This window comes from Marmota monax, unplaced genomic scaffold (assembly GCF_021218885.2).
Source record: "Marmota monax isolate L192 unplaced genomic scaffold, Marmota_monax_Labrador192_F-V1.1 WCK01_AAM20220418_F8-fsc00010, whole genome shotgun sequence".
Lineage (NCBI taxonomy): Eukaryota > Metazoa > Chordata > Mammalia > Rodentia > Sciuridae > Marmota > Marmota monax.
Genome location: NW_026692321.1, coordinates 5076499 through 5089634, shown reverse-complemented (window position 1 = coordinate 5089634; position 13136 = coordinate 5076499). Strand labels below are relative to the sequence as shown.

The window sequence follows — 13136 nt, the reverse complement described above, 5'->3', positions numbered from 1 at the left end:
ATCCAGACTTGTTTAGGAACTCTAACATTCCCCTGGCAAAATGCCAGGTGTTATTTTTGACTTGTTTACAGACTCTAACATTCACTAGAATTGAATGCTCCAGTCATTTCTGTCCACAGTGAAAGGCCAGAGACTGTCCAGGACCATAGAGGGGAAGTGCCTCCCTACTGGGCATCCAGGAGGAAACGCAGGGAGAGCAGCTCTCAGTGCTATCAGACACAGCACCCTGGACCTGCCTATTTCTCCACCTTCCTTTTCCTTCTGTGACCAGAGCAGTTCATAGTACAGGATTAGGAATGTGCACTTTGAGCCTTTTGAGTGTGTGTGCATGTGCACACGTGTGTTTGTAGAAAGTGGGAGAAATTCCTTAGAAAGAGAGGGTTAAAAAAAAGTTGGTTTTTAAATGAAGCCATTACCCTAAGCATTGAATTACTTGAATTTCTGGGCTGATCATGCCAAAGGAACTAGTAGGGCCTTCGCTAGTCCACACTCTACTTTCCGTTCGAGGGATGCAGCCCTGCTTTATAAGCAAAGCTTGATGAAGGGAGCTTAGCTGCCTTGCAGCCTCTACCTACTCCTTGGTCAGTGAAAACTCTGCACACCCCGATATGGAGGGTGACCCACTAATCTGGTTGAAAGTCCCATAACCTGAGAATATCCTGAGTCCTGAGTCAACAGAAATGGATGGTCATCCTATCTACTTGTAATAAGAGTTTCTACCCAGTCTATCTACCCTATCTACATGGCGGACCTGGGTACCAGTGGTGGCTCTTTATACGCAGGCCTAGCACGTCTATTCTGCTAGGTTACCCATTTATTTGGGTATAGCTAGTGTGTTGGTCAGCTTTTCATCCCTAGGACACAAATGACTAACACAAACAGCTGAATGGAAAGATCTCTTTTGGCTCATGGTTTCAGAGGTGTCAGTCCATGGTTGTCTGTCCATTGCCTTGGGGACATCATGGTGGAAGGGTATAGCAGAGGAAAGCTGCTCAGTCACGACAGTCAGGAAGCAGAGAAAGGGAAGGGGCTAGGGACAAGGTAAATTCTTCCAGGGCACACCTCTGGTGACTTCTTCCAACTAGGCTTCACCGTCCCCTAATTCCATTAGCTGGGGACCAATGGGTTAGTCCACTGAGAAGCTCAGAGTCCTCCTGATCCAAAGCCCCACCTCTGAACACTGCTGCACTGGGGACCACGAGCCTTGGGGGGACACTCCAGGTCCAAACCATAACAGCTAGCATAATGGGAAGACCAGGAGGACCACTCAGAATTGAGTTCAAGCCCCGGGTCTACTGACTACTGTCGAGACCTCAGGCAGGGGCTGGGGGTGGCTCTGTGGTGGAGCACTTGCCCAGATCTCAGCAAGCTCCTGCTCTTCTGGGACTTTCTTCTGTCCCCCATGAACTGGAAGAAGATAATGCCCACCTTCTTGCGTTGTTGTGAGGCTCTGTTAAAGAGCCAGGGTCTGTCAAGGATCCGGCAGGGCCAGGCAGCCTTGCAGGAAGAGACAGCAGGTTGGAGGCAATCACTTGGTGGAAGGAAGCCGCAATCCCAGGACAGTGATCCTGCCAGCCAGGAGGCTTGTCCAGTGTGCCCAGTATCAATCAGTAATCCCTCTGAGCAGCAGACTTCTGCTCCATTTAACAAGTTAGCAAGCTACAAGTTAAAGAGCCAGGAGACCCTTTTAATATTTAACCTGAGCTTGAACTAGAGACCTTTATTCCTTTGAGCTGCTTAATTGACTAGTCAAGTCTCAGATTACTAATGGGGAGTAGGAATTTAAACCTCTGGAGCTCTCTGAGGCCATGGCTGCTCGTGTGCAGATATAACCTTCCCAACAGGGCAACTTTCACACTGAAGAAGCTGCCACTCATGGTGGGGGTGTCTGAGCTTCAAGTGGGTCGTTTAAAGTTTGTGCTCATTCTCTGTAGCCAGCAGCGCTGCAATGGCTAACTTCTGTGATTAATATTCCATGTGAATGGCCAAGTTTACACAGGCCTGTTTTCCCTCTCCACCACCCCCCTCTCACCTCCCCCCACACAATTTCCTCAGGATGATCACCCTAACACGTCCAGAGAGACCTCCAAATCTCCTGCTCCAAAGTAGGGATCCCTCCCAGGGAAGGTGAGTCAGGTTAGGAGATCTCTTTATGCAGCAGATCTGCAAAAAGGGAGCCTGCATCAGGGAGGCCAGCAACTGCAGATACTGTCCTGGATGGGAACAGTCCTTGTCCTGTCCAGAGATCTGTCATCGCCACATCCACAGCACAGAAGAAGGGACAGTGGTAGCAGCCTCCTAGCTCGTGGCGAACCTTGAAACTCACATAGGCTAGCTGCCTGCCTGCAGGACCCAAACCTGCCCATAAGTAAGTCCCAGCTCCCATCTGAATCCTACCCTAGAGAAACCCAGCAGAAGAGCCTTATGTAGGGGGTCAGGGGTTTAGCTCTTGCCTAGCATTTGCAAGGTCCTAGGTTTTGTCCTGGGCCTGAGAGAGAGAGAGAAAGAGAGAGAGAGAGAGAGAGAGACAGAGACAGAGAGAGAGAGAGAGAGAATATGAATCAGTCATATGTACATCAACAAAGTAAAATCAAATCACATAGGCCACCTGGCTCTTTTTCTGTAAACATGAATGGGGTGGGTGGGGGAAGGGACATTCTTGTTCCATATAAAGACCTTCCTGTCTGGCCCCTTCCTCTGTCCCCACTTCCTCTCTGCCTCCTGACATATACTGTAAGCTGCAATTTCTCTGCATGTGTTCTTTGGCAATGAACTACTCTCAGTTCTTCATGGTCCAGAAATATGGTGGGATCGCTCATTATGATTGCCTTTGCCCCTCACATGTCTTCCTCTCCCCATTTATTTATTTATTTATTTATTTATTTATATTTATTTATTTATTGGTATTGGATAGTGAACCCAGGGGCACTTAAGCACTGAGCAACATCCCCATCTGCATTTTGTATTTTATTTAGAGGCCGAGTCTCACTGAGTCGCTTAAGGCCTTGCTAAGTTGCTAAGGCTGGTTCTGAACTCTCAATCCTTCTGTCTCAGCCTCCCAAGCTGCTGGGATTACAGGCATGAGCCCCTTTTACTTTTGTCTGAATTTCACCCAGGTCCCAAGTAATAAGAGAAGTAAACTCTGCACCAGATCTGATGTTTTGAACCAGAAGCCCAAAGATGTCTAAGTAATATGAATTAGAGGAGTAATGGAAACTGCATAAGTTCTAGTTTCTCTCTTTCATTTAAAAGGAGTAGAGTCACCCTTTTTGACTGTGTATGGGCAGAACTGTTTACAAGTGGGCCAAATCAACCAGACTCTAGACCTGCCAACTCTGAGGACTTATCTTATTTCCGAGTAAATATTGCAAAGGAGTTCTGCAACTCATTAATTGCCTTTAATGAATAGTGTTCACTCTCCCTTACCTTTTTTCCCTTCCAGTGGTGAAACCAAATGCAAAACCTTGGACACTATGGAAAGACAAGAGCAATTACGTGGGATACTGTTGCTTAACGGCATTAGTACTAAGTAATAGCACTGGGGTTACCTCAACTTACTTATTAAGCATTTAAGCAAAAGCATGGCTTTCTTGTTTCAAATACTGTCTCTTTGTCAGCCGAATGTAAACACTAATGCTCTTTTTGATGTTGGGGGACTGAACCAGGGGCCTCGCATATGTTCTATACCACTGAGCTACATCCCCAGCCCATATATACTATCTTTCTGCATATTCATAATAACCAGCCCCTACACATCTCTCCTCTGACATGGCTTATGATGTGTCATGAGTGGTGGAACACAGGTAGAGGTTCTGAGCAAGGTGAGTAGATCTGAGGGTCCTGAAAGAAGAGCCCTTTTGAAAGGTGGTGGGTTTGGCTACCTATTACAAGGAATCCTGGTCCACCGGCTGCGATAAGGAAGAAACCCGCTTCCATCCAGGTTGGCCCGTTCAGGGACATGTCTCCTACTGCAAGTATCATCAACTGCAATTTTCTTCCAATGTTTCATTTATTCATTGGAAGGAATATCTAGTCTGGATGTATAATTTAGAGGTAGAGATAGACTTCCTGCTTAGCATGAATGAGGCCCTGGGTTCCATTCTCAGCACTCAAAAGAAAAAGTTTTCATCTTGCAAGAGTTAAGCAGGCTTCATCTTCCACCCACCATCACCAGTAACTGCTACTCAATCACTGTGTAAAGGAAACCTTTCACTATCAAGTCAGGATCTTTCCCTGGTACAAGGGATTAGACCTCATCTGCCATTCTCCAATAGTCTTTGAACTTTTCTAACTCTCTGGGACAAAGATTTTTGTTTATCTCTACAGATGATCTTAGAGGCATTAGTCATGTGGGAAAAGCTTAGGTTGTTTGCTTATTATGGGATGTTGTAATAAAAACCAATCTGGATTTTTAGCCTATTTGACAGAAGCCAGGTCTATAAATGTAACTGATTTTAAATGTACTCTCAAGAGTAGAAAGAGCACAGGCTTTGGCACTGTTCCCACTGAAGTAGACCTAACCAGACAAGTCTAGGGAAACCAGCCTAGAATCAAAAGAGGCTTGAAAAAAATCAGTTGCCCTGGGAGGTGAACACAGGGAGCTGTGGATATATTTAAACTATGAATCACATGACTAGGCTCTATTTAGGCAGAAGTAAAACATGTTTTCCTTTAAATGATTAAACTTAGTTGAACTTAATTCAAGAAAAATTTCTTTCCCTCTGAATTATTTTTTTCCAGGCTTAAAGAGTTTCAAGATGAGATTTATTTTCTTAAAGAGAAAACTTGTATCAATAGCTTCCAAACTAGACACATCTGTGGACTTGGAACACCCAAATGATATCAAATAATATATTTGGCCCTGTCCCCTACATCTGGATGGTTAAGAAAGCATATTTTTTAAAAATCAAGAACACTTTCTTGTTCTCTTGATAATAAAAACAAATGGACATGGATTTGAGTCTCATGTTCATTCCATTTTCTTGAGCACAATGTCTGCTCCTGAAATGATAAAATAGGAAAGTTTCATTCTATGGTTAGAAAACTGTAGCCAAAATTCCATTTTCACAGTCGTTCTGCAAGCCAGCCTGGATTTGGGTTAATGTTAAGCAAGATGTGAGAACTAAACCCAGGACATTTGAATTGCCCTGTCTTGGAAAAGTTGGGGTTTAAGGGGAAGTGGGAACAGAAGGAGATAAGCACCACCAAGTAAAATATAGGAACAACCAACGGTAAAGATGGCTGGTATTTCCTTTGCGTATGTAGGGGGGTGGGGGTGAGGGCTGCTTTTTCTGTCTCGTTTAAAAATTTTTTCTCTCTCCAAAGTGATTAATATGTGGGGAGTTTAGATCAGACTCGGCATTCAGGAGCCGAGGGTCCTTAGGGTCACTCTCCTTCCCGCTGTCTTCTTAGGTCTGTCTGGGCGGCCAGCGCGAGGCCTTGAGAATTCATCATTTTACTCACTCCTCTGAGATATTTCCACCTCCCCGCCCCGCTCCCCAATTTAAGGTGTGAGGAATCTGAGACTCCAAGGGGTGAGGTAACTCCCCCCTCCTCTAAGCTGCAGCAGGGCGGGGTCAAGTCACCTCCACCAGCACCTGGCGCAGGCCTGTTGGTGTGCTCCGACGGACCAGCGAACCCAGTCGGGTCGCCCCGAAGGCTGTGGAGCTCCGAGTGTTTTCAGTTCTTCTTCTAGGAGGAGGACCCCGACAACCGGAGCGTGCGTGCGGGAGGGCCAGCCCGCGGGTGGACCCGCCGGCAGGGGGCTGGGCGCCAGGCGGAGGGAGGGGAGGGGAGGGTGGGGGATGGAGGAGGCCTGGCAGGCCCAGGGCGCGCCTGCAGCCGCCACCCTGCCCCAGCGACGGCAGCGCACCTCGTGCAGTGTCCTCGCCCCCCACCCCAGAGTCCGCACTCCCCACCTCGGGGTCCTCGCTCTCCTGGTGTCCTCGCCCCACACCCCAATGTCTGCATTTCCCACCTCAGTGTCTGCCCCCAGTTTCCCCGTCCTTCTTCCACATCTACCCCCCAGTGTCCTCGCCCCCCACCTATGCCCACCCCCGGGTATCCTAGTCACCCTCCAGTGTACTTGCCCCATTCCAATGTCCCTGCCCCCCCAACCGTGTCCTCGCCCCGACCCAGTGTCCTCAGCCCCCACCCATGCCAGTGTCCTCACCCTTTCCAATGTCCCCACCCCCCACCCCGGTGTCCTCACCCCTTCCAATGTCGCCCCCCTCCAGTGTTCTCGCCAGCCCATGCGCGTGCCCCACACCATGACCTCATCCCCTACCCATGCCCACCCTCCCCTGGTGTCCCCGCCCCGTTCCAATGTTACCACCCCCCCCCATTCTCGACCCCCTCCAGTGTTTTCGCCCCCCAATGCCCGCCCCCGCAGTCCTTGCCCCCCACCCATGCCCGCCCCCCACCCCGTGTCCTCACCCCCCTCCAATGTCCCCATCCCCTGGTGTCCTCGCCCCCTCCAGTGTTCTCGCACCCCCCCCCGTGTCCTCGCCCCCCACCCAAGCTCGGGCCCTATCCTGACGACCTCGCCCCCATGTCCGCTCCCGCCACCGTGTCCTCGCCCCGCGGCCGCGCGGCTTCCCCGTCTGGCCCGGTTCTCCTCCAGCCCAACTCGGGGTCGCAACCACGCCCTCGGGACGCGCCCCTCCCGCGTGCCCTCGCCGCGCTGGGCCCGCAGTCCCCACGCCTCTCCCCGCTGGTCGCGGGCACTCCCCGGCCGGCGTCCCTCCCTCGCGCTCCCCCTCCAGGCCGCGCCCCCGCGCGGGGCCTGCTAGCGCTCGGGGCCGGCGGCTGGCGCGCCATGGGCAGCGGCAGCAGCCGGAGCGGCCGGACCCTGAGGCGGCAGCGCAGCCCCGACAGCCACCCGGCTGGGCCAGGCCAGGCAGCCCCGGAGGGCGGGGCGGCGACGGCGACGGCGGCCGAGGCCCCGGGGGCAGGCGCGACGGCGGCGCAGGAGGCGGCCGGCCACGACCCCGGCCCCGCGGCGACCCCCGACGGCCGGGAGGAGACCCTGCGCCTGCTGGACCAGCTGCTGGCCGAGTCCGCGGCCTGGGGCCCGCAGGAGCCCGTCCCGCGCGGCGCGGCCCGGCCCCGACCCGCCGCGGGCGCCCGCAGCGCGGTGAGTGTGGGAGCCGGCCGCACCGGTGCACCGGCCTGGCCCGCCGTCCCCTGCCCGCAGGCCTCGGCGCCTGCCCCGCCCTCCCAGTGTGCCTCCCCGCACCGGGGCCTCCGTCGCCGCGTCCCTGGCAGCCTCCCTCGCTCGCGCGACGCCTCTGCCCGCCTGCTCACCCGCGCGTCCCCACCGAGTCCCCACTGGGGCTCTCGGTCTTTCCCTAACACTCTGCTCCTCTCTGGGTGCGGGTCTGGCTCCAGTTTGGGGAGGTCTTGCTGGGAGCAGTCTTACGGATAGACAGACATCCCTTGGCCCAGACCCTCCCCGGCTTTCCTCGCTGGAGCGCACTTGCTTTCCCTCTGGGGCTGGAGTGCCCGCCCTCAAAGCGCAGGGTCCTTGCAGCCCAGGTGGGAACTGGCCAGCAGTCTGGCCTTTCCTCAAGGGATCCACCCTGGCCATCTGTGGGAGGAGGTGCTAAGTGGTGGACAGTCGGCCAAACAGTGCTTCAAAACCGCCCTGCCGAGTCCATCGCATCCGGATCTTTGCCTTGCTGGTCAGTCAATTCCCATATTACTGGCTATTTTTAAGATGCTGTGGAATCTCTTTTTAGCTTCCTTATTCTCCCTTCCAGAACACTTGTAATAACAGCCCTGCTGTTCTAGAAAAACAATACCGACCAGCGCTCTGGCTTGGCAGTCTTCGCTCCAGCAGAGCTGATGAGCGGGATCCTAGCTGCAGCTCCCGGCTGGAGAAGGACGCAAAGCAGCCCCCTCCTCCCTGGAGCCCCCAGGTCTGGCTTGACAACTGCCACCCAGGTCCAGGAAGGCCTCCCTGGGCGGCTTCAGGCAGGGGAATCCTGAAAAGGCCTCAGGGAGGTTGGGAGAGGGACAATCCAGTGACACAGGCCTTTGGTGCTCAGATCCCCTGCCACCCTGCTAAAGGCTTTTAAAAAGGAAAAGTGAGCTTCAGAGAATAGGACTGAATTATATAACAAGATTCCTTTCAGACTGCATCAGCATTCAGTTATATAACACTAAAAAACCCAACAGTTGAGAGATCTGGGAAAGATTCTGACATAGCAAGGAAGTAATTTTTTCACTGTTTATTTTCAAATGCTTGGGAAGCTTCAGAAGTGAAAATGAGGGAGAAAACTGCAAGAATGAATTTTCCCTCTGAGTATCTAGTGCCTGCTCACTCCATCAGGTACTCCCAGGAACTCCTTGGGCACCTACCAGGTAGGGCCTTGCTCAGGGTGCCAGAGATGAAGACAGGTGCACTCCCCACTGGTCCTAAAGAGGTCTGAAGTCCCAAGGGAGAAAGATCTCCAGATAAAAAGAAGGAATGCAGTGTGGCCAGTGGTCTGTATGATGAGTCCACACCAGGGAACAACGACGCCTTCCCAAAGGTCCAGTTGAACCGAAGGTCTGTGGACATTTTCAGGGTGAGCAAAAGAAAAATAAATTTCTGGGAGGAGATCTGTGCACAAGTGGTGGTGGCCAGCATGTCGTGTGGGGTGTAAGGTAAAAAGGTCTTCTGCGTGTATGCCACGCCCCAGGCATGTCATGCTAAGGGCATCCTGTCAGGGGCTTTGAACTTTACCATGAAATTTGTAGGTGTCTTTTTTTTTTTTTTTTTTAGAGCTAGGGACCCAACCTAGGGACACTGTATCACTGAGCTACATCCCGGCCCTTTTTATTTTTTCTTTTGAGACAGTCTTGCTAAGTTGCTGAGGCTGTCCTCAAACTTGTGATTTTCCTGCCTCAGCCCCTGAATACCTAGGACTACAGGTGCATGCCACCATGTCCAGAAATTTGAAGGGTAAGGGGGTGACATTTTGTGTTGTAGGAAGATGCCACCAGTAGTGTGAGGGGGATGAACTGGAGAGAGGAAGGCAGGAGTGCCACCAGCAAGGGGAACTACTCCAGTCTCCAGGTGACAAAGTCCTGGACCCAAGCAATAGCAGTGAGAGGCTTGGGATAGAGTCAGGTGGTGGTGATGGCACCCAGTGGGTGCCTTATTGGTATCCCATAGACCATGAATGTTTCTTGAATAAATGAATGAATGAATCCTAGACTCCTCCATTATCAGGGCTGTAAGGGAACCCTTGAGCCCAGTTCACCATTTTCAGGTCCAGAGAATCCTCGAAACGCAGTGGCTCCAGGTACAGCTGCACACTGGCAGGCTGGGTTCACACCTCTATGCTCTGTAGATGGCATCCTTGGATTGGTCGTCTCAGCAGCCGCACAGTTGACAAGACTCTGGGTTACTAAAACACCACTGAGCCGGGAGAGAATTGGGAGATTGATGAGAAGGGGTTTGAAACCCCTCAGAGAAGCTGGTCTTTCTTCAGAGCATTTGAAAGAATGACCCAGAGAACAGAGAAAAGGCTTGCTTGACTGTGGGCCTAAATAGCAATGTTAGTTTTTGCAGGAAGGCGGGAAGAAAGCCTTTAAGTTCCTAAGGTCTGACATTTAGGAGGGCAGAGGTGTTCTCCATCAGAAAACATCAGAACTAAGTGGTAATTCACCTCTTAAACACCCACTTCTACTAATTGTAATCTCTGTTGACTACAATGTTGTAAAATCTGATTATGTGTATCCCTCAATCATTCTGAATATCATATGTATTTTAATGAACACTTGGGTCTCAGAGGTGTATTAACTCTTTCCACCTTCATTCCATATTTTAAATATATTTTTATTCTTAATTAGTGTATAGTAATCATACATATTTATAGGGTATGGTGTGATATTTCAGTACATGTGTAGAGTATATAATAGATCAAGGTAATCAGCATATCTACCACAACAGATAAATATCTCTTAATTGTGTTGGGGGACATTTAAAATCCTTTCTACTAGCTATTTTGAAGTATACAGTTAATTCTTTAGTTTTTATTCTGCTGTGCTGTAGAACATTGGAAGTTATTCCTCCTGATGTGCACGCCTATAATCCCAGAGGCTCTGGAGGCTGAGGCAGGAGGATGGCAAGTTCAAAGCCAGCCTCAAGAAAAGCGAGGTACTAAGCAACTCAGCGAGACCCTGTCTCTCAATAAAATAAAAAATAGGGCTAGAATGTGGCTCAGTGATCAAGTGCCCTGAGTTCAATCCCCAGTACCCGCTCCCCCCAGAAAAAAGTTATTCCTCCTATCTAGCTGCACCCCTGTGCCCACTAACCATCCTCTCCCCATCCCTCCTCCATCCACCATAATTGTTATCCATTTCTACAAATGAGAAAGAGGAAACAGAGGCACAGAGCAATTATGTAACTTGACAAAAGCCTCCAGTTATGGAAGAGCAGAGACTAGAACCCAGTCATTCCCAGACCCATTTCCTGCCCAGACGGCTGTGGCACCTGGGACTTCTGCTTGGTGTTGACTTTCTGCCCTTCCTTCCGCCGGCCTCTGTAGCTGTGGCTCCTGGCTGTGGTCAGCCACCCCACCACCCACCTTTCTCTGTATCCTCCAGCTCTCCCTCGCCAGACCCCACCTCTCTGAGCTGCTGCAGTTGGGGAAGGAGAAGCAATGTCAGGGCCCAATGGGTTTCATAGAAGGACAAGCTTCTGATTTAAGGCCTGGCCAGGTTCCTCCATGGCCTGGACAGTCGTGGCTGCAGTCACCACCTTCATGGCAATTATCTTAGCTGGGCAGGTGATCTCTTCTTATGGCTTACATCCTAGTTCCTGGTGGCCTTCTGATATACTGGGTGCTGGATATGAATGAAATATTGTCACGATGTATCTAAAACTGGGAATTTTAACAAATAATTTTTAGAAGTAAATCAATAATTTTAAAAACTGAGACTTGGGGTATACTAAGTGGTAGAATGCTTGCCTACCATAAGCACAAGGCCCTGGGTTTGAGCCCCCAGCACTGCAAAAAATAAAAAATAAAAAAAACTCTCCAAACATGGAGATTTTCAGCCTCATGAATTGAGATAAGTTACCCATTATGTTGGGTAGAAGTCTCTGTCCATTAAACTCTTCTTTATAGGTGAACCATACATTGATAATAAGATACTAGGTCAGAGGATATTCTCTCTGTTTGTAAGCCTAGGAAGAGTTATGAACAGATTTGATGTAACACACACACGTAAAGCTCTCCATTGGGGTCACACTACAAATCTCCATGACCAGGAAATTTAGGATCTCATCAGAAGATACAGGATTAACAGTCCTTGGCCACAGGAAAACCTGTGACAGTCTGTGCATCCAGGTTTATGTTGGGGACATTTAAAATTCTTTCTACTAGCTATTTTGAAGTATACAGTTTATTGTTTAGTTTTTATTCTGCTGTGTTCATTAAAATATAACACATGAGACAGTTTAACGAATAGCCAGAACATCCCTGTTGTCCAGTCTAGTTCCATAAATTCTGGTATTGATGTGGATCAGCTAGAGAAAACATTTCCCTGGGTGTAGCTTTAAGTGTTAGTGCCTGCTCGTTGGAGAGATGCTCCCCAAATAATTTAGCTTTCTTGCAAATACTGTGTGTACTGAAAGGAGAGAGAAAAAGAAATGTGTTAGGCTCATACTTTGTGTTAAGGTCTGTATTCAGTGTATAAAAATTCATCATCTCATTTCCTTTATCTGTAACAGCCTTTTGAAATAGATATCACTTTCTCCCTTTTACAGATGAAGCCATTTTGGCCCAGAGAGATTAGAAACTCTTCCAAAGTCACGCAGCCAATATACAGGGAGTCTGAGTTTAAACCTGTCTGCCAGGCTTCAGTCTGTTAGATGAATATTCTCCACCCAAAATGTTCATGTCTTTTCCATTTTTCTCCAGATGTTTAAGAGGAAAAGCAGATCTAACACTTTGAATGATTCTACTTATAACAATGATGCTAATGGCTTCCTGTTGTTTCAGAGTGTATCGTTTTAAAAATCCATCAATCCCTAGTATTTTTTAATTCTGTCACTTTTATTCCAGCAAGACTTTATTTATCAAGAAACTCTTGCTCTCATCCTATCCCTCAAATGTCAGTTTTAGCAGCTTACTCATTCACGTGTGTATGCTTTGGGATCGTACCATTTCTACTAAAAGTTGTGAAGATTCATAATTGTTCATTTAGCACACTGTGTCTCTAGGTGTCATTCATTTACTTGGGAACTTTCATGAGACTGGGTAGCTGGTTGTGTGTGTGTGTGTGTGCGGGGGCAAAGGCAGAAGAATAAAAGAGCACCACGAGGTGACACACGCCTGTAACCCCAGCTCCTCTGGAGGCTGAGACAGGAGGATCGAGAGTTCAAAGCTAGCCTCAGCAATGGTGAGGCACTAAGCAACTCAGTGAGACCCTGGCTCTAAATAAAATAAAAAATAGGCTAGGGATGTGGCTCAGTGGTCGAGTGATCCTGGGTTCAATCCCCAGTACCAAAAAAAAAAAAAAAAGATGGAGGAGGGAGGGAGGGAGAGAGAGACACAAAGAGAGAGAGAGAGGGAGGGAGGTGTGGAGAAGTATCCTCCAGTGGTCACTATTCCTTAAGGATGTTCCAAGAGACAGCACTTTATATATGTCATCTTGCTGAACAGAGCTGGTATTCCCTCCCCAACTCTGTCTCACAAGAGGGACTGGGGCCCAGGGAGGCTGTGAACTTGGCCATGGTGTGCAGTATAGGAGCCGCTTAAGTCTTTCTGGCTGTGAACCTCCCTCAGTGCTGAGTGCTGGGATACCGATGAGGCATATTTTCCCCCAAGAGGGACTGCACCCTTCTGGGTTTTTTAAAACACTAGAAATGTTGCCTGGAGGTGGGACAGGCACAGATCACCTCCGAGTGCAGGATGCAGCTGCAGTAGGACTGGAGGGCTTCTCTGCAGGCTCAGGAGCGCCTCTCCTGCTGCATCGCCTTGGTGGAGTCTACTGAGGACTGTTGCAAGAGAGGCGGGACAGTGCTGGAGTCAGCGTGCCTGGGGAGGTACCGCCCAGGATTTGCAGCAAAGGAGCTTTGGGTCCCTGTAGGGGATCAGATGCCCCTGACTCTGATGAGAAAGGTCAGAACGGTGGTTTGG

General features: G+C 49.8%; 1 protein-coding gene and 2 long non-coding RNA genes across 5 annotated transcripts in view; 2 read left to right on the top strand and 1 right to left on the bottom strand.

Moving 5' to 3' along the window:
* Positions 1-4742: 4742 nt before the first annotated feature.
* On the bottom strand, positions 4743-5776 carry LOC124090587 (uncharacterized). Its single transcript, XR_006851144.1, has 2 exons — positions 5586-5776; positions 4743-5001 (listed from the first exon to the last, which is right to left on the bottom strand). It is a non-coding gene; the product is annotated as an uncharacterized LOC124090587 (long non-coding RNA).
* A 733-nt stretch (positions 5777-6509) lies between these two features.
* Cys1 (cystin 1) overlaps positions 6510-13136 on the top strand; it is a 20693-nt gene continuing 14066 nt past the window's right edge. For both annotated transcript variants that reach the window (XM_046441250.2, XM_046441248.2), the window contains exon 1: positions 6510-7135. In XM_046441250.2, the coding sequence (XP_046297206.1) occupies positions 6551-7135 (585 nt within the window). In that variant the 5' untranslated portion in view covers positions 6510-6550. The remainder of the gene's footprint in view (positions 7136-13136) is intronic.
* LOC124090586 (uncharacterized) lies at positions 7153-12205 on the top strand. Of its 2 annotated transcripts, none has more exons than XR_009226536.1 (2): positions 7153-7682; positions 7792-12205. It is a non-coding gene; the product is annotated as an uncharacterized LOC124090586 (long non-coding RNA). The 2 variants fall into 2 exon arrangements; XR_009226535.1 differs by having other exon boundaries at positions 7761-12205.